This window comes from Podarcis vaucheri (assembly GCF_965113315.1).
Source record: "Podarcis vaucheri genome assembly, chromosome: 1".
In the NCBI taxonomy this organism is placed as follows: Eukaryota; Metazoa; Chordata; class Lepidosauria; order Squamata; family Lacertidae; genus Podarcis; species Podarcis vaucheri.
Genome location: NC_138759.1, coordinates 42,672,532 through 42,699,687, shown reverse-complemented (window position 1 = coordinate 42,699,687; position 27,156 = coordinate 42,672,532). Strand labels below are relative to the sequence as shown.

The 27,156-nt window shown below is 42.0% G+C and overlaps 1 protein-coding gene across 1 annotated transcript in view; it reads right to left on the bottom strand.

The window, feature by feature from the left end:
- RYR3 (ryanodine receptor 3) overlaps positions 1-27,156 on the bottom strand; it is a 286,017-nt gene that overhangs the window by 101,559 nt on the left and 157,302 nt on the right. The window contains exons 39-52 of the mRNA XM_082241418.1: positions 26,220-26,493; positions 25,658-25,772; positions 17,442-17,571; positions 17,108-17,211; positions 15,415-15,550; positions 14,362-14,542; positions 12,841-12,949; positions 12,192-12,312; positions 9,400-9,569; positions 8,102-8,322; positions 5,304-5,394; positions 4,884-5,024; positions 4,275-4,438; positions 3,552-3,630 (exon numbers count right to left, since the gene is read on the bottom strand). Of these exons, the coding sequence (XP_082097544.1) occupies positions 3,552-3,630; positions 4,275-4,438; positions 4,884-5,024; positions 5,304-5,394; positions 8,102-8,322; positions 9,400-9,569; positions 12,192-12,312; positions 12,841-12,949; positions 14,362-14,542; positions 15,415-15,550; positions 17,108-17,211; positions 17,442-17,571; positions 25,658-25,772; positions 26,220-26,493 (2,036 nt within the window). The remainder of the gene's footprint in view (positions 1-3,551; positions 3,631-4,274; positions 4,439-4,883; positions 5,025-5,303; positions 5,395-8,101; positions 8,323-9,399; positions 9,570-12,191; positions 12,313-12,840; positions 12,950-14,361; positions 14,543-15,414; positions 15,551-17,107; positions 17,212-17,441; positions 17,572-25,657; positions 25,773-26,219; positions 26,494-27,156) is intronic.

Here is a 27,156-nt window from a genome sequence, read left to right as displayed (position 1 = left end):
TGACTTTAAGAAAGCCGACTTCATAAAACTTAGGGAAGTGCTGTGTGAGATCCCATGGACAGCAATACTAAAAGGAAAGGGAGTTCATGATGGCTGGGAGTTTGTTAAGAGGGAGATAGTAAAAGCACAACGTCAGGCAATACCAATGAGACGGAAACATGGAAGGTGCCTAAAGAAGCCAGGGTGGCTATCTAAAGAACTTTTAACTGAATTAAGATTAAAAAAGGATGTGTACAAAAAATGGAAAAGGGGGGAAACCACCAAAGAGGAATTCAAACAAATAGCCAGCACGTGTAGACACAAAGTCAGAAAAGCTAAAGCACAGAATGAACTCAGGCTTGCTAGAGAGGTTAAAAGCAACAAAAAAGGCTTTTATGGGTATGTTCATAGCAAAAGGAAGAACAAAGAAACAGTGGGGTCACTCAGAGGAGAAGATGGTGAAATGCAAACAGGGGACACAGAAAGGGCTGAACTCCTCAATGCCTTCTTTGCCTCAGTCTTCTCCGATAAAGAAAACAATGCCCGACCTGAAGAATTTGGAGCAAATGATTCAGCAAAGGAAACACAGCCCAGAATAACTAAGGAGATAGTACAAGAATATTTGGCTAGTTTAGATGTATTCAAGTCTCCAGGGCCAGATGAACTGCATCCAAGAGTATTAAAAGAACTGGCAGATGTGATCTCAGAACCACTGGCAGTCATCTTTGGGAATTCCTGGAGAACAGGCGAAGTCCCGGCAGACTGGAGGAGGGCAAATGTTGTCCCTATTTTCAAAAAGGGGAAAAGAGAGGACCCAAATAATTACCGCCCAGTCAGTCTGACATCAATACCAGGGAAGATTCTGGAGCAGATCATTAAGCAAACAGTCTGTGAGCACCTAGAAAGGAATGCTGTGATCACCAATAGTCAGCATGGATTTCTGAAAAATAAGTCATGTCAGACTAACCTGATCTCGTTTTTTGACAGAATTAGAAGCCTGGTAGATGAAGGGAATGCAGTGGATGTAGCCTACCTTGATTTCAGCAAGGCATTTGACAAGGTGCCCCATAATATTCTTGTAAAGAAGCTGGTAAAATGTGGTCTTGACTATGCTACCACTCAGTGGATTTGTAACTGGCTGACTGACCGAACCCAAAGGGTGCTCATCAATGGTTCCTCTTCATCCTGGAGAAGAGTGACTAGTGGGGTGCCACAGGGTTCTGTCTTGGGCCCGGTCTTATTCAACATCTTTATCAACGACTTGGATGATGGACTCAAGGGCATCCTGATCAAATTTGCAGATGACACCAAACCGGGAGTGGTGGCTAACACCCCAGAGGACAGGATCACACTTCAAAACGACCTTGACAAATTAGAGAACTGGGCCAAAACAAACAAGATGAATTTTAACAGGGAGAAATGTAAAGTATTGCACTTGGGCAAAAAAAATGAGAGGCACAAATACAAGATGGGGGACACCTGGCTTGAGAGCAGTACATGTAAAAAGGATCTAGGAGTCTTGGTTGACCACAAACTTGACATGAGCCAACAGTGTGACGTGGCAGCTAAAAAAGCCAGTGCAATTCTGGGATGCATCAATAGGAGTATAGCATCTAGATCAAGGGAAGTAATAGTGCCACTGTATTCTGCTCTGGTCAGACCTCACCTGGAGTACTGTGTCCAGTTCTGGGCACCACAGTTCAAGAAGGACACTGACAAACTGGAACGTGTCCAGAGGAGGGCAACCAAAATGGTCAAAGGCCTGGAAACGATGCCTTATGAGGAACGGCTAAGGGAGCTGGGCATGTTTAGCCTGGAGAATAATAATAATAATAATAATAACAATAATAATAATAATAATATCTTTATTGTCATTGCCCCCTCTCGGGGACAACGAAAGAGGAGGTTAAGGGGGGATATGATAGCCATGTTCAAATATATAAAAGGATGTCACATAGAGGAGGGAGAAAGGTTGTTTTCTGCTGCTCCAGAGAAGCGGACACGGAGCAATGGATCCAAACTACAAGAAAGAAGATTCCACCTAAACATTAGGAAGAACTTCCTGACAGTAAGAGCTGTTCGACAGTGGAATTTGCTGCCAAGGAGTGTGGTGGAGTCTCCTACTTTGGAAGTCTTTAAGCAGAGGCTTGACAACCATATGTCAGGAGTGCTCTGATGGTGTTTCCTGCTTGGCAGGGGGTTGGACTCGATGGCCCTTGTGGTCTCTTCCAACTCTATGATTCTATGATTCTATGATTCTAAGAACGTTCTCCCATCCCTATCACACGAACCAGTGCCTATCCACAACCTTCCAAGTTGTGAAGATTTGCTATGCGGCAGGTGAAACCCAAATGGCAACAGCCAATCAGCCAAGTGGGGAAAATTCCTGCTGTGCCCCTGTCCCAACGACAGACGACACACGATGGCATAGCAAGATCAATCGCAAAATACCCTAAATATAGGGAGAGGTAGGTGGGTGTTCCGTTTGCATGAGCTGAAAGAGAATCTTGGGTCACGTGCAAGAGATTAAATAGGTCCTTCAAACTGCACCCCATTGGCCAGATTACACCCAGCAATGAGGGACCCACCAATTGCGCATTGTGGCTATCCAATAGACCCACCCACAACCAGAAGGTCAGTCTCCAGGTCTCATCACAACACGTGCCCTCTTTTAGGGAGGACACGATTTCTGGAGCTGCTGGGTTCTGTGTCATTGTGTAGACACATTGTGTAGGTAAAGTTAAAGGACTCCTGGACAGTTAAGTCCAGTCAAAGGTGACTATGGGGTTGTAGTGCTCATCTCGCTTTCAGGCCAAGGGAGCCAGCGTTTGTCCACAGACAGTTTTCCAGGTCATGTGGCCAGCATGACTAAACAGCTTCTGGAGCAACAGAACACTGTGATGGAAAGCAGAGCACACGGAAAGACTGTTTACCTTCCCACCACAGCGGTACCTACTTGCACTGGCATGCTTTTGAACTGCTAGGTTGGCAGGAGCAGGGACAGAGTAATGGCAGCTCACTCGTCATGGGGATTCGAACCGCCAACATTCTGATTGGCAAGCCCAGGGGGCTCAAGTGGTTTAGACCACAGCGCCACCCACATCCCAATACATGTACTTCCAGTTCACATAGTATTATTATCTGCACATTTCCACGTGTATAAACAAGCTAAAATGTTCTGATTTCCCAATACTAGTTAAGAGTTAAGGTATTGCTAAGGACACAGACTATTTCAGGCTGAGTCAATGTAGGAGGAAATTGCAAGAACCACAGCACTTTATTGCATTCAGAATCTGCCAGAAGATCCCCAGATATTTTGAGAGAAAAGAGAAAAGAGAGAGAGGAGAGGGAGAGAGAGAGGGAGAGGGAGAGGGAGAGGGAGAGGGAGAGAGAGAGAGAGAGAGAGAGAGAGAGAGAGAGAGAGAGAGAAGCATTACTAGACAGTGCTGCTCTGGTATAACAGTCTAGGTGTCTGAAAGGCAAATCTGTCATGGAGATAAATTGGACAGATTTCCAACATTCAACTCTCATTGTCCTTCTTTGACAATTGTCAGATTTATAATAATCCATACCTTGTCACAGGCCCATTTGTCATGTGTATGTTCAGCGTACTTGTTGACAATATACTCCAACTTTTCAGGAAGTGTAAAACTGGAAACACAAAAGAGCAATATAATTTATAATTTGCTCCAGTTAGGCATATATGGATATGCCTATTTATATCAATTTCCATGAATAAATATTAAAAAAATTATCTGGATATTGATGACAGTGGTAAAAGGCCTAGATTACGTTGTTAACATATTCTCAAGAACCTATGCTTCCCCATCATGATTTGATGACTAGCCAACCAAATAATTGCAATGATGCACCTGGGTGACTTATAATAAGGGGCTGGAGAAGCAAGGAGTCATTACAGCTTCATACTGTTGTGTATACCCCATTCTCTTTTACTCTCCCCTCACCTTTCCTCCATTTCCACTGGGCTGTTGGGAACAGGCTGCTCTTGCAAGAGGTCTGAACTGATTGCTTGCGTTGGTCTTTCCCCACTCGCTCTTTCCATCACTTGATCCATTTCACATTCTACCCTTCAATCTTTTCCCTCCCAACCATACTTTTCTCCCTCCAGACTTCATGAAATTAGGCCAGGGCCTGCAGGAAGTAAGATAAATACTGCAACCCTTTAGCCACAGGTTCTCTACCCCTTGTGTTAAAGAGATAGCAAGGCCCCTGCTAGGCTGGAAAAAGAATCCCAGATTGATTAGTGCATTATGAGTGAGGCACTTATGACTTACTTCACTGTGTTGATAGGTTTGGGATCAAAGTTCCCGTCAGCATCCACTGAAGTCTGTTTTTCTAAAACTGAGGTAATTCTGGTGTCTAAATAATCTGGTGGCAAAGCCCCAGCTATTGCACTTAAACAAGGCAAGGCCATTCGGAAAAGCTCTGGATCATACTTCTGCAGGAGAGATAGGAACTGGTTGGAAAGTCCAATAGAAAAACATGCAAAATATTAGTTAAGGCAACACAGCCATATAGAAGCAGCATTAGTAGATGCTGATAAATGAAGATTTATTTATTTTTTAATGCAGGCACCTAGCAGAAAACCAAGCTACATTTATATATTGTTTAAATCAACTGTTTGAAGGCTTTGTTCATAGCTAAAAAAAATTAAGGCTAAAGAAGTTGTGTCAGTTTATTTGACAATGTAAAAAAAGTCCCAAAAGTCCTATTGAATCAGTGGGTATGTTGGTCTGAACAGAGCTCTTAGTGATTAAGTAGGGTGTTTTCCTTTCACTAGGTGCATCTTTATAGCATTTAGTGGAAGCAAGCAATTTGTGCTGTGTACAGAAGCACAGGTGTGAATTGTAGTGTCTATTGCAAATATTACTCTGGACCTTTACCTTATGAGAGAGGGAATCAAATATTCCCCAGAAAAGTTTTTCAGATAAATGTAATTCTTCTTCAGCTGCAATTCCATAATTTCCCCATCCTGAAGGCAAGCAATAATATTTCCAACATTGTTCATAGTGATTTGTTAGCAGCTGTGAATGACAGACAAAAATAATACATTAAAGAAAACTATCACAACAGTTTTCACTCCTTTTTTAATAGAAAACTCTTAGCAGCTTTGTTTATAACGTAATGGCAAATCTTATGTTTTAAAGCAATTGTGCTTTAAATTATCTTTGACTAATAAGAAGGCCTTTATTCTTGAAGATGTGTGCTCAGTCAGCCTTCCAAACTGTTTTTGAAATTAAAAGAAAGAAATCTCTCATACTACTGAAAGATTTAATATCCTTAGTAGAAATAGAAGGATTTACCTTAAGTGACATTTTACAATATTCATTAAGTAAGGGTACATCAAAAACCAGCCGTCGTAATAGCTGCTGTAGCATAGAAGGCCGTAAATGACTAGAATTAAAAAAGAAACTCATAATTAGTAATGTGTACATGTTGATGAAGCTGCAAGGCAATTACACAAATGACTGGAATGCGAGACAAACAGTGCAAGTGTTCTGTAAAACAGATTACCTAAAAGGAAAACAGCAGAGTGATTAGGATCTACTCAGTTATGTTCAATGGAAGCATTCTTAAGGGCAGGGCAATATTCCATTGAAGCTATCACATAAGCAGAAAAATTCTGATTCTAATCGTGTCTTGTGACAAGAAAAATAGAGAAGGAAAGTTCTATATTACCCACCTCTAAACTGGCCTGTATTTGACCATATGAAAGAAGCAAATTATAATATGATCCTAATTACCGTATTTTTCGCTCTATAACACGCTCCCAACCATAACACGCACATAGTTTTTAGAGGAGGAAAACAAGAAAAAAAAATCTAAACGGAACAGTGGATGTATGATTTTTGTGGTTCATGCTGTGGCCACAGACATGTGATCTGACGGTAAGTTTGGGGTAGCCCAATGCAAAAATCCTGAGGATCTATGTGGATCCACGTTTTTGCACCACTGCGACCCCAGGCAACAGTGGGTGTGTGATTTATTTGGTACAAGCTGTAGCCATGGACATGCTATGTGATCTGATGGTGAATTTGGGGTGACCCAGTGCAAAAATCCTGAGGATCCATGTGGATCCATGCTCTGTAACCACGTGAATGAAGGAACTGTCAGTAATGTATGGTATCTCCAATACAGTGATGAAGGAAGAGGAGGGGGGGAGCTCACACTTCTCCTAGGCAAAGCAGCCAACTCCTATAGGCCTAGGTGCCTTCACCCCCCATTAAATATTTGAGGGAGTCATCCCCCACCCCCCATTGTGGTATGTGAGTGGGGCTTACCTGGCTGTCCCCCCAATATTTTTTGAAGTTGGAAGAGGGAGGGAGGGAGGGAAGGAAGAGAGAGGGGGAACTCACATTTGTGCAGCTGCCTTGCCTCTAACCGGAGCAAAAAGGGGAGGAGGAGACTCAGGGACATGAGCCATAGAGCAGGCAGACAGGAGGAAGAGAGGCTGTCTCCCTTTCCCCACCTTGGCTTTTACACGCTGCCACCGGCTTCTGAGCTGCCTCCCTTCTCCCACCTCTCCAAAAAGCCATAGAGCAGGCAGACAGGAGGAAGAGAGGCTGTCTCCCGACACTCAGCTGTTGCTCAGCTGTTGCCGGCTTCTCAGCAAGCCAAGCAGAGGAAGAGAGGCTGCCGAACAGTCAGCAAGAGTGGCTCCTCCTGCCTGCATTCGCTCCATAACACGCAGACACATTTCCCTTTACCTTTTAGGGGGAAAAAACTGAGTGTTATGGTGCGAAAAGTACGGTAACTGAATCCCAGCCCCATGTACTACATGACATTCTGAATATTTTGGTATATATACTCTACAGTAGTAGTGAGCAGTGTAACAATCTTGCGTGTGTAACAAACTCTAAGTTATTGGGGGATTTCCCCCTCAAGGAAAGTTTCAGAAAGAGACTTCCCATATGTATCTAATTGGTCACTGCGAGAGCAGAATGCTAGAGTAGATGGGTCTTTGGGCTGATCCAGAAGGTAAATGGGAAGCATGACAGATTATATCACTGCTATAACTTAGGAGGGTCCTCTGATACTGGAACAAGATTGAAAACGTGCCTAATTTCTTCCTGGTGGGTTTGATGCCCCCACTCACTCATTTATCACATTGACCTGGGAACACCCATGGTCTTTAAAAATATGTACACTGTAAGCAGAGTTAAGGGTAAGGTGTTGTCGAGGAGAACTATGGGGAAGGAATCTCTAGTAATGGGACTGGCTCCTATCATTAGGCAGAGCAGCACAACCACCTCAGGGGGTAAATGCTTGGGCAGCCGGGGCGGCCAAGATCCAACTGCCACTCTAGGCAGCTTCTGCATGTGGAAAAGGGAGAGGTGCCACCTTGTCCTTTGGCAGAAAACTGTCAGGCCAATAAAGAGGTACACTAGAGATTCAACGTAAAAAACAACTCCTCCTCCTCCTCAGAGGTTCTATTTACAAGCAAGTGGTGTGTAATTTTGTTAAATAAATAAATAAATTTAACCTATCCCTTTATTTAACCTGCAACCTGACATGGGACCTTATGGTGAAAGGCAGGTAAGAAATTGCATGTTTACATCCACTTATTTCTGATTTTCTCTCCTTTAGAGAGGGCTAACTGCCTTCTAGACAACTGGCATCTAATTGCCAAGGAGTCTATGTTCTCCTGCCTATCTAGGATTCTATTGAGAAAGGCCTCCCTTCTGACAAGCTTCCCAGATCACTTTGTTACACAGGTGCAGTAGTAAATGAATTCCCAACTAATGCTTCCTGCACCTAGATAAATATATAATTTCTGTACATGATACAATGTGAACTTCTCATTTGAGGATCAGAATTGATTATCTATAACACACTTGATATGTTGTGCTGTAGTCAAGCACAATGAATTAATCACGTATTATTTCCTTGTGTACACCCAGCCTCATTGCTTGCTCTCTTCACCTGAGATTTTTGCTGCATGTAATTTAGAGACCAGTCAGAGAGGTGAATATAACTCTGTTAATAAACCTGTTATAGCACTAAAACCTGTGGGGAGCCAGAGTCAACAGATATACAATAAATTATACTGCAAAGGCAGTGTGTTTATATGGAACAGAAAACAATCTTTATACATACTTACTGGCAGATAGCAAGCAAACATTCTTCAATGGTGTCTCTCTGTGCTTTGGTAAGAGAGCGTCCCTTGGATAGTCGATACATGGTATGAAGTGTGGAATCAATCAGAGAGACATAATGCTCAGTCCCCGAAAAGAGAGAAGCACACCGTGTGAGTAATGGAAAGACAGCTGTACAAATATATCTATTTAGAGCAAGAGCTGTCTCTGTAGTACTCAAAGAAACCTGCATAAAGGACATATAATATATACATATTACTGCTTGGTGAATGTATATATAGTCTGTTTCAGTTTTGTGCATATGACTTCACTGGTGGCTTGTGCAACTTAGAATCACACCAAGGTGAACCTAACCATGTATACCAGCAGTCCAAGGGCTGGGTAAAACTCCAGTCATTCCAACCTGCCTAGACTGAAAAAAGAGGGTTTTCAAGCATCTGGAAGGCAACAGTACAAGTCTAGAAGTTTGTATTCATCTTGATGGGGCATAAGTGTGTCATTAGAACTAAAACTACACTCTTCATTAATCTTTCCGATTCTACCTGACAAAATTCTCTGTGCGGCCTAAAACTTTACATGTCCCTACATCAACAGAGATAGTTCTAGTATTTATATACTCTTCTATATTTTTATATATTACATCTTCCTTACCTGCCAAGTCTCTAACTTTGAATATATTAAGTCTTATATTTCCATTTACACAGTATCACTCCTAACCCAAGATCTGACTCTGGTTGTAAACCCTTGTTAGCATGAACCATGCTTAGTTTGGATGTAGATCTAAGATGAAACCATGCTTAATGACACTGGGCAGAATTTCTGCTTGAGCGATGAAGAAGCATGTAGTCATCAGCCTGGTTTATGATTCCTTGACCACGTTTAATATTTTGTCTGCACTGGCCTGTTGTAGATTTAATAGAAGAATAAATTTTCTGGGTTTCGCTCAGCTAACAACAATTAAGCTGTGATTGTTTTTCAATTCTATATACAGAAATGTTTTATCCTACAGAAAACAAAACTAAGAAGAAGTTTTGTCTTGTTGACTCTTGGTTTTTCTTGGTTGCATTCTCCCTCAATTCCCATAAGGTGAAAATATTTTATAAGAACACACAGGAATTTGTGAATTTATGGCACCAGTCTTGTGTTATTCATTGATTGTAGCATCATCAAATGAGAGCTAAGAACATAACACTTCTAGATTTAGTATGTTGTTTGTATTTTATAATGTCAATGAACAACAAAACTTTACCTTATACATCACTATGAGTACAGTTGTAGATTAAGGCAGTAACAAAATACTCACTGTATCCAATGAGGCACTTGCTCTTAAATCTGGTAAAAATCCAACTTCCAGGAGGTGGAGAAGAAAGCTTTGGTCCTTTATACCATAGACACGATCTAGAAAAAGTACCATGGGTGCCTTATGGTCAGGGCAGAAACTTGCAGACATGTCTGGTTCTGTAACAGTTCCATCTGAAAAGAAATCCAATTGTGCCATTGTTCATACAATTTTAGCTTTATATGACTATTCACAAACTCAAATCAAAGTATCCCAGGTCTGCTGGTTTTCATGGTCATATTGTAAAACCTTTAAAATACAAGAGGACACAGCAATCTGAATTACTTTGGAAGTGGTGCAGGACTTCAAATTTTAAGAAACAGGGTGGGACTCTGTGAAACACCATGGGAGGAGGAGAAAATGGTTGGTAAGTTCTCCCCGCCCCTTGCATGAAAGTATTGAGCCCTGATTGCTCTGGAGTGTATCACTGACATCTGCAGGTAAGTCCAGCTTGGTTGGGTGCCGCTGTTCAAACTCCACACAGTCAGATGAAGCCACTTGGGATCCAGATGAAGAACTGGGCCCTGAGAGAGATCTGTTGTGTGAGGTAAGTGCCACAGAGGGGAGACTGCCAGGTGGCGTATCTGAGGGAACCAAGGTCTGTGAGGCCAGAATGGTGTGGTGTGAAAAGGAGGACTCTCACATGTTCTTGCCTGATCTTTCAATGGACCGTTGGAATGATGGGAAGTGAAGTGAAAGCATAGAGAAGACCTGGTGGCTATGGTGAGAACAGGACATCCCATGTCTCCACTGATGGTGACTGGAATCTGGGAGGTTGTGATACCTGTCTGAGGAAAAGAGGTACACCTGGCATTGGTCAAACTTTGACAGAAGCTGTTGAAAAACTGCCAGATACAGTTGCCATTCCACTTGGTCCATTTTCCTGAGGCTCAGTCAGTCTGTTTGCATGTTTAGGAGACTGGAGATGTGCTTGGCTGTGACTGACTGGACGCTGTGTTCTGCCCAGCTGAGGAAGAGGGATGCTTCTGCCTGAAGCTGCCAAAATTGGGTACCTCCTTGTCTGCTGATGTTGGGTATTGCTGTGGTGGAATCCATGCAGATTAGGATGTTGCTGAGTTGGAGATGAGGAGCAAAGTGTTGTAGGGCAAGGGAGCTGTTAAGAGCTTGAGCCAATTGATGCTCATTGATGCTTTGGTGGGAGACCATAGGCCCTGGATGTTTAGCTCTCCACAATGAGCCCACCCTGTGAGGCTGGCATCCAAGGTGATCATTGTTCTCGGATGATCACAAAAAGTGGAGCCCTCTACAGGCTGGATCACTGCCCACTATCTCAAGGCTTGGCAGAGGTGGTGGGGCAGTTTGATGTGCAGGTGTCTTGCTCGATGCAATCTTTCTGGTAGGCAGTAGAGCCCATTGGAGATGATGGGCATGGTGCTTTGCAAACGGAGTGTTATGCACTACTCAGATGCCCAGAGCTAGAACCCTTGTCGTAAACATGAAATCCACTATATTGGATTTTCTGAAGGTCAGAACCTCAGCTGATCTTTTCCACACATTCCAGAGAGAAAGAAACTAGGCCTCTGGAGGTTTCCAGTAGGGCCCTCAAGTGGACTAGCTGATTGGCTGAGGTTACCTGGAAATAAGCTTCTAGAAGAGAAATCTATTTATGTGAGTAGGTTTGGAGATATTCTTTGATAGATGGAAGACTTTCCATTTTGAATTTCCTGTAGGTTACCCATTGGTTCAGAAATTTTAGGTCCAGAATGGGTTTTCCATGAAGCGCCATGTTTTTTTGGGTGTCACGAAAAAGATTGAATAGATGCCAAAGAAGCATTCCTCTGTAGGGACTGGTTCTATTGCAGCTGATTATAGAAGATGGAGTACTGCCCCTTGCATAATAGTAGAGGATTGGTTGATCATAGAATCATATAATTGTAGAGTTGGAAGGGACCCCAGCAGTCATCTAGTCCAACCCCCTGCAATGCAGGAATCTCAGGTAGAGCATCGATCACAGATGGGCATCTAACTTCTGCTTAGAAACCCCCAAGGAGGTTCACCACCTCTTATAGGAGTCTGTACCACTTGCTGAACAGCTCTTACTGTCAGAAAGTTCTTGTTGATGCTTACTCAGAATCTTCTTTCTTGTTTGAAGCCATTGGTTTGAGTCCTACTCTCCAGACCAGGAGAAAACAAGTTTGTTCTCTCTTCCATATGACAGCCCTTGAGAGATATTTGAATATACTGATATAGTTAGATTTTTTGGGGGTTTTTTGCTATGCATTACTGTCTTTAATGGGACGCGGGTGGCGCTGTGGGTTAAAGCCTCAGCGCCTAGGGCTTGCCGATCGAAAGGTCGGCGGTTCGAATCCCCGCGGCGGGGTGCGCTCCCGCTGCTCGGTCCCAGCGCCTGCCAACCTAGCAGTTCGAAAGCACCCCCGGGTGCAAGTAGATAAATAGGTACCGCTTACCAGCGGGAAGGTAAACGGCGTTCCGTGTGCTGCGCTGGCTCGCCAGATGCAGCTTGTCACGCTGGCCACGTGACCCGGAAGTGTCTCCGGACAGCGCTGGCCCCCGGCCTATAGATGTGAGATGGGCGCACAAACCCCAGAGTCTGTCAAGACTGGCCCGTTCGGGCAGGGGTACCTTTACCTTTACCTTTTACTGTCTTTAATACTGATTTGCTTATTCTATTTTTTAATCATTGTAAGCTGTACTGAAAACAAATTCTGTGGAAGGATGGCATACAGAAAAATTGATTGAGTGGTATTTACCCAAGACTTTTAAAAATGCCTTACCTTTATTTACTGCTGGCAATTTTAGAGGTATGCTTATAATCCCAACCAAATCTTCAGTTGGCACCAAGGAACGCAGGATGGAACGTATTCTAATAGCTTCACCTTTTCCAGTTTGGATGAGCTGTATTTTTACACAGAATTCAATTAACAGAGGCAATATTCTCTTTAACTTCTCTCTCTCTTTTAAAAATGTGAATAACTGCAAAATTATGGACTCTTTTTCTACATATACGAACTGTTTAAATATTGCTACTTAAAGGGTCATTCTATGGGATAAATAGTTTTCCTTTTTAATAAATACTTGTACTACATGCATATAAATATTACATAAATAAAGTACTATATAAAATTGGCTAAATATTCTTATAATACTCTAGTTCCTCTTTATTTAAGAGTATCATAAGATTACAACTATTTCAGTGCAGGAGGGAGCCCTCTCAGCAAAAATATACTATTCTGGCCTTCCATTTGAAAATTTAAATGGATAGTTTCATCTTAGTTTAAATTGTCATTTTAGTAAACAGAGATTATTTATACTGATGATAATGATATGAGAAAGTGACTCAGGTTGCTTGATAATATTTGGAGCTTGAAGTGTGCCGTGTGACCTTTGGCTGCTTCTGCACAAAGAAAAAAACCCCCCACTTACATGCAATTCTGGTGCACAACGCCCAAGCAAATCTATAAGAGCTGAGTAGAAAGACATAATTGCATTGCCCATATGCACAACCTCCTCCTCCTCTTCATCTTCTTCAAGACTGTTAAAAAGAAATCAAGCAGGCATAGATAAAATCCAAAGTGATCTGGAAACTAAAATAGCAATAACAACAAGAATTAAAAGAAAAACCCAGCTTCAACTAAGCAAGGAATAATGGCTGGCTTGTTTTTCTATCTCCTAGTGTGAACCCAAAGCAAGCTGGCACTAAATAGAAATGCCTTCTTTTCTTTCTTTCGAGCTTTCACCCAAAAAACAAACCCTAGAATGAACTCCATCCGATTCCCCTGTGGGCAGCGTTATGTATTGGCTGGTACCCAGGATGGAATGCACAGCAGCCCACTAGAGTGGGTATATATACTCCCTGAATCCAGATGGACTAAATGTTACATGCAAATGCATGTATTGGAATCCCAGCAGAGAAAGATTGAATGCTGTGAGAGGAAGCTATTCAGGGTGGAGATTGGTGTGCGCTTTCCTCTTTCCTCTCCCTTTCCTAATCTGCTCCAGCCCCTCTCCACCAACACAAGCATAACTATGTGTTTGAAAACCCATGGAGAAGAGCAAATGGCTCCCTAACAGGAAGAATTCCTAATTTGGAACAGAGACGCAACAAGTGGGGAATGGTTGTGCACCTCCCTCTCTTCCACTTCTTCCTTCACTCTAAAGCACCCCTTCTCAAAGTAGCTCATTTCACATGACTCTGGCATGAGGATTCCCTGGTCTTCAGGGAGCGTTATTGAGCTCAAACAGTAGATAAAGGAGGCTGCACAAATGAGCTGGAGTTCTGCTGATTTGAGTTATTGTTTATTTATATTCCCATTTTTGGCTCAGAGGCACGCAGAGTGATGAAGAGCATATTGATGCAATAAATGTAAATAAAATATCTGTAAGGGTTGTATTTCGACTAACTTTTACTTAGTTGATCAGGGATTGTTCAGAGTACACCCCCTGAAATTATTGGCCCTAAATTAGTCATGTCTATTGTTTCCAATGGGTCTACTGTGAGGAGGATTAACATTGTACATAACCCTAAGTATACCTAACACTTTGTTTCTGAAATCTCAAATTCAATAAACAAAGCGATTCAAAGCATTATATGGGTGCATATTCATTAGTATTAAGAAATAATATCCAGTACCAAATTACTTCATGGAAGGGTCAGGTCAGCAGTACTGGAAAGAAATTGTGCCTTTAGCGGTATGTATTGCAGTTATATAAAGATGTATGTCCATACTTCTAGAGAAGCAAGATTTCTAGGCAATACATCCAGGGAGTATTGTTTTGTTTTTCCATCTGATTATCCCAAGTATTTCTACATGGTTACAGAAGTGAGAGCAATTGCTAAGTGTCCTTTTCTACCGTATGGTATGTTATTGTAACTGACACATCATCAAGGCAGACTTTGAATGGCATATTCCAAAATAATGTCAAGTATTGTGTATATCCACGTACAGTTCCCTCTTATATCCCTGAGAGGGAAGATCAAGAGCTGGGTTCTCAGATATCTTAATTGCTCCTTGCATAGCAGCCAACAAACCATTTCCTCCTTCTCCTCTAAGAGCTGGCCCAAAACATTCGGGACGCCGAATTAGAAGCTTGACAACAACACTGGCATTTTCCTCTACACTTTCACCTAAAAACAAAAAAGCAAATTTTACTGACATGAATAATAAAACCAAACAGTAATGCTGTGTGAACTCTATACATTATTTTTAAAAGAACACGCACACACACCCAAAATCCAAATTTTGTGTAGAGAATTAAACATTCAGATTTCAGATCTTTGATTCAGATTTGCTTTAGTTATTTTCTTCTGGTGACAAAATGTTGGTTCCCCGAGATAGAACTCAGTAGGGAAGTTTGGAGAGGAAATCTGAATGAGCCATTCTGTGTGATAACTAAGGCACTGATCTTAGGAAAAGCGTCAGCCTCAAATAATGGAACCACAATCAGAGGCCATCATCAGAGGCCTTCCTCCTAGTGCCTCTGCTGTTTGGCTTAGCACAGGTAACAGCTGGGGAAAGGAACTTCTTCCTTGCAGAGGCCCTTATCTGGAATATTCTTCCCACAGAGGCATACCTGGTGTCTTTCCAGCACCAGGTAAAGCCTTTGTTATTTTAAAGTATGATGGCGTGGATTTTATGCTTCAATAAACATATTGTGGGGATATTGGTGTATTTTATCTGCTGCTACTTATTTGATCAGTGTTGTTGTTATCCCAATTAACATTGGCTGTCCTTGGAATGTTAGTATTGAAGGGCATGACAAAAATTTACAAAGCCAAAATAGGGAAAAAAGGAATTATAGTTCAAACCTGTAAATCTGCATAAAAACAAATAAAATTTGAATAAAAACAAATGACCAATACCAAAACCTACAGTTAAAGTAGCTTATGATTTTGTGAATGAAGCTTGTGATTTGTTTTCCTAAGATAGGAATTCATGAGATTCAGTCATAGTAAAATATGCATTTTCACATATTTGTCAATCCAGTAACTAAACTTACCATTAACAAAAACAGCAAATCTTAAGAATGACAGGTATCGTTCACCCTCTATTGGATTCCAACCAATGTCAGGATATCCTGTTGCTAAAAGCATGGGGCAGCTCTGGAGACCACATCCTGCCAAGTACGTTACAACCTGCCAAACACAAACTCTGGTAATATCTACAGGAGGTTTATTCCAATGAATTAAAAGTACAAGTTGATTCAATTTTTAAAATCCATGTGCAAATCTTTGGAAAGAGTAGAAGGAGTGGAACAGTTAATTTTACTGGAGATTACCACTCTGAATTGAGAAAAGAAAGGATCTGTTTGCAGAAAGAAACTATTTTCCATACATGGATTTTTTTCTAACTGGCACAAAACTGATTATTGGCAGGGGAGAACACGATACCAAGAAGTCTGAAAAACACTTGTGGTATTTTTATATTGCCCAAGAGAAGATTAGCTCTGGCAACACTAGTCATTCAGCAGGGTGGCACTGAATCCAGACATATTCACCCCCAAAGAGGTGATCAACAATGACAGAAATATAGATGTCTCAAGCATTCAGTCAAGGACACTCGCAAACACTAGTGTCCCTGACCAAATGCTTGAGGTAACAATCAGGGCTTGAGGTAACAATCAGTCCTGCTCATAGCCTGGCCTCACTCTGATCATGAAAGCTTCTCCCAACACTTTTCACTTTCTGAAGGCTTCCCAGAAGCTTACTTTTAGGTAGGGCAGTTGCTTATTTATTTTACACGCATTAGTGGCCAGTGTGGCGAAGCTGAGCAGCCAAGTTGCCCTCCTGACTCTGCATCTTACCTGGATGAAAATGGGGTGGGGCAGCAGCAAGTTTGGGGCTGGAGCTATACCCTAGCAGAGCAAACTCAGTGCTTGCACAGGTGTATCCAGGTAGCCCTGCTCCTGCTGTGTCCTGGAAGGACACTGACAAACTGGAACGTGTCCAGAGGAGGGCAACCAAAATGGTCAAAGGCCTGGAAACGATGCCTTATGAGGAACGGCTAAGGGAGCTGGGCATGTTTAGCCTGGAGAAGAGGAGGCTAAGGCGTGATATGATAGCCATGTTCAAATATATAAAAGGATGTCACGTAGAGGAGGGAGAAAGGTTGTTTTCTGCTGCTCCAGAGAAGCGGACACGGAGCAATGGATCCAAACTATAAGAAAGAAGATTCCACCTAAACATTAGGAAGAACTTCCTGACAGTAAGAGCTGTTCGACAGTGGAATTTGCTGCCAAGGAGTGTGGTGGAGTCTCCTTCTTTGGAGGTCTTTAAGCAGAGGCTTGACAACCATATGTCAGGAGTGCTCTGATGGTGTTGGCAGGGGGTTGGACTCGATGGCCCTTGTGGTCTCTTCCAACTCTATGATTCTATGATTCTAAGATGTAGCAATGCCATCTGTATCAGGAATGTGGCTCCATGGCTCTGCACCACCATACCTTTTTTTTTAAAAAAGTGTCCTTCATATATTTAATATATTGAGAACAATTTATAAATGAGAGAACTCAAGATTTTATTTTATTTTTACCTTCTGCTTACTATTCTAGTTAAGAGTGAATGGACCGTAGTCATACAATAAAAGTTAAAAATATATGTCAAGTGGAAACTAAGCCTCGTTAAGTAATACATGGCGTGACTGACAATAAAACAAGGGGACCAGAAGAAGAAGAAATTAAGACAGTGAGTGATTACTTTCTCAAGGTCTGGCTCCTCCAGCGCCAGTGCAAGCTCATTATTGTCCATTACTGAGGCAGCTGCTACATCAAGTGGAGTGGAACCCCTCATTGAAGGAGAAGCTGTAGCAAAGACATGATAATGCACAGTAATTAAAGTAATTTGTTTGCAGTTATGATTTGTATGCAGCAGAGGGCAGTAGTTAAATGCAGTTGAGATGAAACCCAACCATTCGCATATAAAAAACAACCGCCAAACCAAGATCGTAGCGCAATCGAAAGCTAAAAGGCCATAAGTTAAACTTGTGATATGGCAAATGTAGGTGAATGACTATCAAAATTATACAACATACCAAGTCCAACGCTGCTGTTTTCAAGTAAGTAGCTTAGATGCTCAAACATAGCTTTTTGGTTCTGGCGACTGATTCGACAAAAATAGCACAGGAACCGACAACAACTTGCTACCATTTTTGGAAAAGCGATCTGTGGAGGGAAAAGAACAGTGCCGAATAATAGGAAGCATTAATTTCTGCTCAATTTCCTAATGAATAAATAACTGATATGCAGTCTGCAGAAATAAGGGAATCTCCAGTGCATATGGCAGAGGACCCTTGATGATGAAGTGCTGGCAAAACCTGTTTAAGAACTTTGGAATGGAGACAATAGTGTCAGGAGTGCGTGCAGGAGCGAGGCCCTGTGACCAGTAGGACTTCGCAGGACTGGGGCCTCCCTAAGTTTGTTCTGAAGAGGCAAGGCACTGCCTCACAGGTGAGGCCAATTGGTAACCCACAGCACCTGGTGGCAAGAGTCAGGAAGGGATATAAGGCCAGCATTTCCCTCTGGCTCTTGCCACCAGGTGCTGTGAGTTACCAATTGGCCTCACCTGTGTGGCCGCGCCTTGCCTCTTCAGAACAAACTTAGTAAGGCCCCAGTCCTGCAAAGTCCTACTGGTCACAGGGCCTAGCTCCTGTACACACTCCTGACAGATAGTTTGGATCCTGTGTTGCTCCCCTGCAAGTAAAAGTGCTCCTTTTGTTGATGGAAGGATCTCTCATCCACTTAAGGTCCCCTGAAGCTCCCACGATGCTCTAGATGATCCCCCCAAAGTCTATTAAACAGATTCTAGGGGTGATGGTAGTTCAGAGGGTTAAAGAGGAAACCAGCAATAGTTGTCTCCACACAGCAGGGCCACACAAAGGCAGCAATAGGAGGAGCACTCACAGGATTGGCTCCACTGTTGAGCTCATGGAGCCCCAACCCTGTCCCACCCAGCTAAGCTACTACTGCTGCTGCTATTGTGAGGGCAGCTCTGTGGCTCCACCAAACACCACACAGACCACGACTGATCTCCTCTCCCTCTTTTTCTGAGAAAGAAACATGGGGGAAAACAAAACAGATAGTAAAGGCCTCTGTAAACTAGATGTGTTAAATGTCAGCTCAGTTCAAGTCAGTGATTACACAAAATCTCTATTTTAAATTCATCAACAGTTCAAAGAACAGTTTACGTGGTCTATGCTGCCAGCTTATGAAAAGAAAACTCAGAGAAAAATAATAACGCATGTACGCCTAACTATAATGCAGCCAGGGGAATTATATCTTGCTTTAATAAATCTTACTCTTCATGTCAATTAAATAAAAGTTAATAATCACATCTGGCCATAGGACTGAGCAGAGCAGAAGAATCACTACGGCATCCATAGTTCTGCCGGCTACAGAAGGGAAATGTTTGCTGCACCACTTCCAGGCTAGCACAACAGAGGGACCTAGATCGGTCCCTTTACTTGTTAATGTGTTGCCTTACAATCCAGCAGATCCCTGGATGCCCCTTTTCTATTTTCACCCCTCCAAAATATCCCACCATAGCTTGAGCTGGCTGCTGTTGGTGGAACATCACCCGTGGCAGCTCTCGAACAACTAAACTACAGATTTCTTCCAATAGCACCTTAGAGACCAACTAAGTTTGTTGTTGGTTTGCCAAACCAACAACAAACTTAGTTGGTCTCTAAGGTGCTACTGGAAGAATTTTTTAAAATTTTGTTTCAACTACAGCAGACCAACACGGCTACCTACCTGTAACTAGAACTAACCTACAGAGTCGTTTTAGGAACCATGAATCTACAGTCTTGACAATCAAACAAAAAACACTTCAACAACCAGTTGCAAAGCACTTAAATTCAGAGAATCACAGTCTTTCTGATTTATTGATTACTGCAATAGAAAAGTTATCTGATCCTAGAAGATTTGAAACAAGGGTTCTGGGTCTAAAGACTTGACACCTTGAAACCATATGGTGTCAGTCTGGAGGATAATAATTGGCATACCTCAGCTACTCCAAACCAAACACCTTAATATTCTATCCTCAGTGTTCTAGAACTGGCTACAGCATATCACAGCAATTGAAGAAGGTGGAAGCCAAAAGGTTCTACTAAATATATATATCTATATCTGAATTGTTAGTTGCTGTAATATACATACACTGTGTGGAAATTATGAAGAAACTAAGCAAAGTGCAAATAGATGCATCAGAATTAGTGCTGTGCCTTACTGCATCATCAAAAACCGAAATAGTGAAGCATGGTAATTCTCAGGCTGTTATTAAAGATCCACTTTACTTACCTTGGTATAAAAAAGTTGTTTGCCCAATCCAAGAAAAAGAAGCAACCGTCCCCTGTGACCCTCCCCCCTGCAATACTTACTATGCAGAAAGCATTCACAACCCTAATCTGAAAGGCCCTTATAATAAAATGGCAGTTTCGCATGCATCATCAATGCAGATGAGACCCTCATAAATATTTCTACATTGTCATGCTAAGAGAAGACAAGCCCAGTAATCTCTGTCCAATAGTAAAAGCATTAGAATGTTTTTTCTCAGCCATTTGCACCATAGAGGGCATGTCTGGGTCAATACTCAAAGCCATTAGCAATTGTCTTCTGTCATCATAAAACATTTGTCATACACATTTGTCAGCCTGGGTAAGAACTTACAACCATTCAAGTGTCAAACAGAAGAGTGCCACAATAATCGTTCACTCTCCTAAAATATCAGCAGTAGAGTAACATTAGAATTCTGCAGCTTGAATCTTGATAAATGGTAAGCTGTTGAAATACATCCTACTGGCATAATCCAACTGTTTTATTATATCCCATCCAGAGGCATAGCTAGGTGATCTTGCGCCCCTGGCAGAACCATCCAAATTGCGCCCCCTAGCCATGGACAAATTAGCTCTTCTTTCCACCTCTCCTTCATCCTCTATTTAAAACCATTTCTTATGAGGCAATAATCGATATTTATATTGATGGATGAGGGACGCGGGTGGCGCTGTGGGTTAAACCACAGAGCCTAGGACTTGCCGATCAGAAGGTCGGCGGTTTGAATCCCCGCGACGGGGTGAGCTCCCATTGCTCGGTCCCTGCTCCTGCCAACCTAGCAGTTCAAAAGCACGTCAAGTGCAAGTAGTTAATAGGTACCGCTCTGGCGGGAAGGTAAACGCCGTTTCCGTGCGCTGCTCTGGTTCGCCAGAAGCGGCTTGGTCATGCTGGCCACATGACCCAGAAGCTGTACACCGGCTCCCTCGGCCAATAAAGCGAGATGAGCACCGCAACCCCAGAGTCGGTCACGACTGGACCTAATGGTCAGGGGTCCCTTTACCTTTTTATATTGATGGACATATTTTTAGCCAATTTTGCGGGGGGGCCCCCATTGCCGGCACCCCTGGCACCACCCCCTAGCTACGGCCCTGATCCCATCCCATATTTACATGATAGCATCCAAGTGCTCCCAGTAATATACTGACAAAGCCTTTCCCAACTTGCTGTGCCCCAGATGTTTGAACCACAACTCCAATCAGCCTCAATCAGTGCTGACTGGGATTGATTGGAGATGTAGTCCAAAATACGGAAAGGGCACCAGGTTGGGGAAGATGGCATTAAAAATGTGCCATATCGACTCTCACTCTTTTTTCAGTAAATGAGACAAAATCCTTTTTGATCCTTTTCATTATGTACCTTATATTAAAATCATATGATTTTATAGGCATGCACCTATTTCAGGTGCTTGTGGCACTCAACCTATAATCTTAAAAGCCATATACTTTGAAGCTCAATTGGACTGCATACAACACAGATTTAAGATATATTGTTGTTGTTTAGTCGTTTAGTCATGTCCGACTCTTCGTGACCCCATGGACCAGAGCACGCCTGGCACTCCTGACTTCCACTGCCTCCCGCAGACTCATGTTTGTAGCTTCGAGAACACTGTCCAACCATCTTGTCCTCTGTCGTCCCCTTCCCCTTGTGCCTTCAATCTTTCCCAACATCAGGGTCTTTTCCAGGGAGTCTTCTCTTCTCATGAGGTGGCCAAAGTATTGGAGCCTCAGCTTCACGATCTGTCCTTCCAGTGACCACTCAGGGCTGATTTCCTTAAGAATGGATGTGTTTGATCTTCTTGCAGTCCATGGGACTCTCAAGAGTCTCCTCCAGCACCATAATTCAAAAGCATCAATTCTTCGGCGATCAGCCTTCTTTATGGTCCAGCTCTCACTTCCATACATCACTACTGGGAAAACCATGGCTTTAACTATACGAACCTTTGTTGGCAAGGTGATGTCTCTGCTTTTTAAGATACTGTCTAGGTTTGCCATCGCCTTTCTCCCAAGGAGCAGGCGTCTTTTAATTTCGTGACTGCTGTCACCATCTGCAGTGATCATGGAGCCCAAGAAGGTAAAATCTCTCACTGCCTCCATTTCTTCCCCTTCTATTTGCCAGGAGGTGATGGGACCAGTGGCCAAGATCTTCATTTTTTTGATGTTGAGCTTCAGACCATATTCTGCGCTCTCCTCTTTCACCCTCATTAAAAGGTTCTTTAATTCTTCTTCACTTTCTGCTATCAAGGTTGTGTCATCTGCATATCTGAGGTTGTTGATATTTTTTCCGGCGATCTTAATTCCGGCTTGGGATTCCTCCAGCCCAGCCTTTCACATGATGAATTCTGCATATAAGTTAAATAAGCAGGGAGACAATATACAGCCTTGCTGTACTCATTTCCCAATTTTGAACCAATCAGTTGTTCCATATCCAGTTCTAACTGTAGCTTCTTGTCCCACATAGAGATTTCTCAGGAGACAGATGAGGTGATCAGGCACTCCCATTTCTTTAAGAACTTGCCATAGTTTGCTGTGGTCAACACAGTCAAAGGCTTTTGCATAGTCAATGAAGCAGAAGTAGATGTCTTTCTGGAACTCTCTAGCTTTCTCCATAATCCAGCGCATGTTTGCAATTTGGTCTCTGGTTCCTCTGCCTCTTCTAAATCCAGCTTGCACTTCTGGGAGTTCTCGGTCCACATACTGCTTGAGCCTTCCTTGTAGAATTTTAAGCATAACCTTGCTAGCATGTGAAATGAGTGCAATTGTGCAGTAGTTGGAGCATTCTTTGGCACTGCCCTTCTTTGGGATTGGGATGTAGACTGATCTTCTCCAATCCTCTGGCCACTGCTGAGTTTTCCAAACTTGCTGGCATATTGAGTGTAGCACCTTAACAGCATCATCTTTTAAAATTTTAAGTAGTTCAGCTGGAATACCATCACTTCCACTGGCCTTGTTATTTGCAGTGCTTTCTAAAGCCCATTTGACTTCACTCTCCAGGATGTCTGGCTCAAGGTCAGCAACCACACTACCTGGGGTGTACGAGACATCCATATCTTTCTGGTATAATTCCTCTGTGTATTCTTGCCACCTCTTCTTGATGTCTTCTGCTTCTGTTAGGTCCTTACCACTTTTGTCCTTTATTATGGCAATCTTTGTACGAAATGTCCCTTTCATATCTCCAATTTTCTTGAACAGATCTCTGGTTCTTCCCATTCTGTTGTATTCCTCTATTTCTTTGCATTGCTCGTTTAAGAAGGCCTTCTTGTCTCTCCTTGCTATTTTTTGGAAATCTGCATTCAATTTCCTGTATCTTTCACTATCTCCCTCGCATTTTGCTTGCCTTCTCTCACCCACTATTTGTAAGGCCTCATTGGACAGCCACTTTGCTTTCTTGCATTTCCTTTTCATTGGGATGGTTTTAGTTGCTGCCTCCTGTATAATGTTACAAGCCTCCATCCATAGTTCTTCAGGCCCTCTGTCCACCAAATCTAAATCCTTAAACCTGTTCCTCACTTCCACTGTGTATTCATAAGGGATTTGACTTAGATTGTATCTTACCGGCCCAGTGGTTTTTCCTACTTATCTTCAGTTTAAGCTTGAATTTTGCTATAAGGAGCTGATGATCTGAGCCACAGTCAGCTCCAGGTCTTGTTTTTGCTGACTGTATAGAGCTTCTCCATCTTTGGCTGCAGAGAATATAATCAATCTGATTTCGATGCTGCCCATCTGGTGATGTCCATGTGTAGAGTCGTCTCTTGTGTTGTTGGAAAAGAGTGTTTGTGATTACCAGCTTGTTCTCTTGGCAGAACTCTATTAGCCTTTGCCCTGCTTCGTTTTGAACTCCAAGGCCAAACTTGCCAGTTGTTCCTTTTATCTCTTGACTCCCTACTTTAGCATTCCAATCCCCTATAATGAGAAGAACATCCTTCTTTGGTGTCATTTCTATAAGGTGTTGTAAGTCTTCATAGAATTTGTCAATTTCAGTTTCTTCAGCACCGGTGGTTGGTGCATAAACTTGGATTACTGTGATGTTAAAAGGTCTGCCTTGGATTCGTATCGAGATCATTCTATCATTTTTGAGATTGCATCCCAGTACAGCTTTTGCCACTCTTTTGTTGACTATGAGGGCCACTCCATTTCTTTTACGGGATTCTTGCCCACAGTAGTAGATATGATGGTCATCCGAACTGAATTCGCCCATTCCCGTCCATTTTAGTTCACTGATGCCCAGGATGTCAATATTTATTCTTTCCATCTCATTTTTGACCACATCCAACTTACCAAGGTTCATGGTTCTTACATTCCAGGTTCCTATGCAATATTTTTCTTTACAGCACTGGACTTTCCTTTCGCTTCCAGGCATATCTGCAACTGAGCGTCCTTTCGGCTTTGGCCCAGCCGCTTCATCAGCTCTGAATCTACTTGTACTTGTCCTCCGCTCTTCCTCAGTAGCATGTTGGACGCCTTCCGACCTGAGGCGTCATAACTTTTATATGCCTGTTGTCTTTGTCCATGGAGTTTTCTTGGCAGGGATACTGGAGTGGCTTGCTGGTTCCTGCTCCAGGTGGATCACGTTTGGTCAAAACTCTCCACTATGACCTGTCCATCTTGGGTGGCCCTGCACGGCATAGCTCATAGCTCCTCTGAGTTATTCAAGCCCCTTCGCCACAGCAAGGCAGTGATCCATGAAGGGGTAAGATAGAAAGACTGTGATGATGTTACTACTCTTTTCAGACAAATGATTTTCCTGCAGAAAAGTCATGAGGAATTATTTTTGAACCAGAAAATACAAAAGTACAAAGCTCCGTGTTTGCTAGACCTTCTTCACATCACCAAAATGAGACACAGATCACAGCAACACTTAAGGCAGGCCAAGCTCAAGAACATACAACCCTTTTCTCATTCATATGCACCGATTTACAACTGATTCACAACTAAGAGAGGTTTTAATGTACTGAGATCTGCATCCCAACCTCCAAAGCTCAAGAGTATGTATACAGAGAAATAAAACATTGTACTGTACCACTTCAGAAGTCCAGTGTTTATTCAACTAGAAAATGTTTAACCTCTTGATCAAAAGTGGTGTACAAATAAAACTTATAGACAAACACAAGTAAAATCCCCAAGCCAATCGAAATTTTTTTTCACAAAACCATCATAATTTGTTGGTGCCATCTGTCTTAGGAAACAATGGAGGAGTGCACCTTTTTTGGGGGGGGGTGAATCCCTCCCAAAATTAAGCCTTTCTAAAATCCTGTTAACTCATGGAAAGAGTAACACATATGCTTAACTATTCCCCACATACAGATAGGACTTTAAAATGCTCAACTGACACATTTTCTGGAACTATTTTCACACATTTTCCTCCTTTGAGCATTTACTTTGCAACTTTTGAGACCTCTTAACACATTACAGTTTTAACAGGTATATGTCAACACCTGCACTGTGTTTCCATTAACACTGTAATGCTTAAAGTACATGCACATCTTTTTCTCACCTTTTGTACACTACAGGAGAACACAATATTCCTGTTAAAATCTCAATAAGTAAAAAGGTTGAACACACATTACACAGTAACCCCTATGTGTGTAACTGAATGCAGGTTTCAATTATTTGGGCTTATATGCAAACTTATGTGTGCATTTTCCGCAAGTGCTCCCAGTAGACGACTGTATTGGCATGCTGCTTAGAACCAGCTTGGCTGAAGCATTTTAACAATTTCCAGCTTCTCTTTTTGTATGTGTGATCTTTGTAGTCCATCTTTAGTGCAAGAAACCTTGCCTATGCAACTCCCATCATCCATGGAGCTATCAGCTCATACTCTGTACTGCACAAGATAAATATACTAGTCTTCTTTACCCGCAGTTCCTTCCAGCTACAGAAGGCATGCTTCATAACAATCACAGCAAAAATACTTGTGAAATTACCTGAGATTTGTCTCCTCCAAGCACATTTACCATTACTTCCATAACTGTCTCATGCATACCCAGGACTCTCATTAAGTTAGGATGCTGATAAAATACTTTGTTGTTCATTATATCTCTAAATGGGATAAGAAAAATTCAACAAAAACAATAATTCTTTCTCCTGCAAGATCTGTGTTTATCAAGCACACAGAATAAGCACTGCAATTTTAAGGTTCAGAATTAAAGAGCAATTACAAAGATATGACTATATTCTAATTCCAAGATTACAACACACATTACAAGGTTATTATCAAGAACAACATAGACTGTTTCTCTACCAATATACCAACTCAGTTTAGGCAGGTTCATAGATGTTCATATGAAAAGTAAAGCGATTGTGATAAAAATGGGTGCATATAAAGTTCATTTATTCATTCATAATTGAACCAAACCAATATTGTAGCACATGTACAAAATTAGGTTTTATACGGGCTTAAGCTACTATTATAACTAGGGCCGTAAGTTTAATATTTCAATATTTAATTTTTATTTAAAACATACAAATAAAATGTTTATTTCATACCCAAGGCCATTAATCATAAGCAATTCTTCTTCTTTTCCCATTCTGACGCTGAGGAGGGAACGAATTTGACCCAGCGCTGCTAATAAGTTGATTGTGTCCTGCACAGATGTAGCACTTATAGTGTAGGATTTCCTCAGAGCCTGAAGCAGCTCGCCAATGCTGTCATACTGCCTTCGAAGGAGGTTAAACATAATACGAACTAATTCTGGATCTTGGATCTGATCTTCTTGAGCCCAGCGAACCATAGTTTGAGATATTAACTCCTTCAGAGTAGCTGCAATAGAGGTGTGGGGGGGGGTGAGGAGAAAAGAAAACGCAAACTATTATCCACTGAAAAGACATAATTTAAAAGGATTCTTTGAATTCAGTAACCTGAAAGCTGAATTATCAATGACTACCAAAATTATTCAGAAAATACTATTATTAACTGCTGGGAGAAAGGGTCTGGCTATTACTAGATAGCAGCTCTCACCATGATTCCATAGTATAGTTCAGAGATGGTTTATTGTGGGGTGGGGGTGGGGGTGGAGGCAATTTCCCTGTCCCCCAAAGCTCACAGCATCTCTCCAGGGGCTTTTGTCTGCCAATTATTTTTTATTGATTTTCCATAATTTTTAACAAATTGTCACCAAATTAATACAAATTCAATACACATTTAAAAGCTAACTTCCCACCAACCCCCAATGTCCCTTTTAATTTCCTCCCTCCTTTCCTGCTTCCAATAAAATAACTTTTCCAACTATAATTTCAAAACACATTCGTCCCTTCTTCCTACACATCACATGTTCAATTACCAATTTCTGCTATGGCTTTTATGCGTTGTTATAACCTGTTCTCAAAATAGTCGAGTAGAGTAAATCCTCTTTTATCTACAATAGTCATTCATCAATTTTGAAACATTTCCTTCTGATACCTCTTAGGTAACACTTTGCCTGAA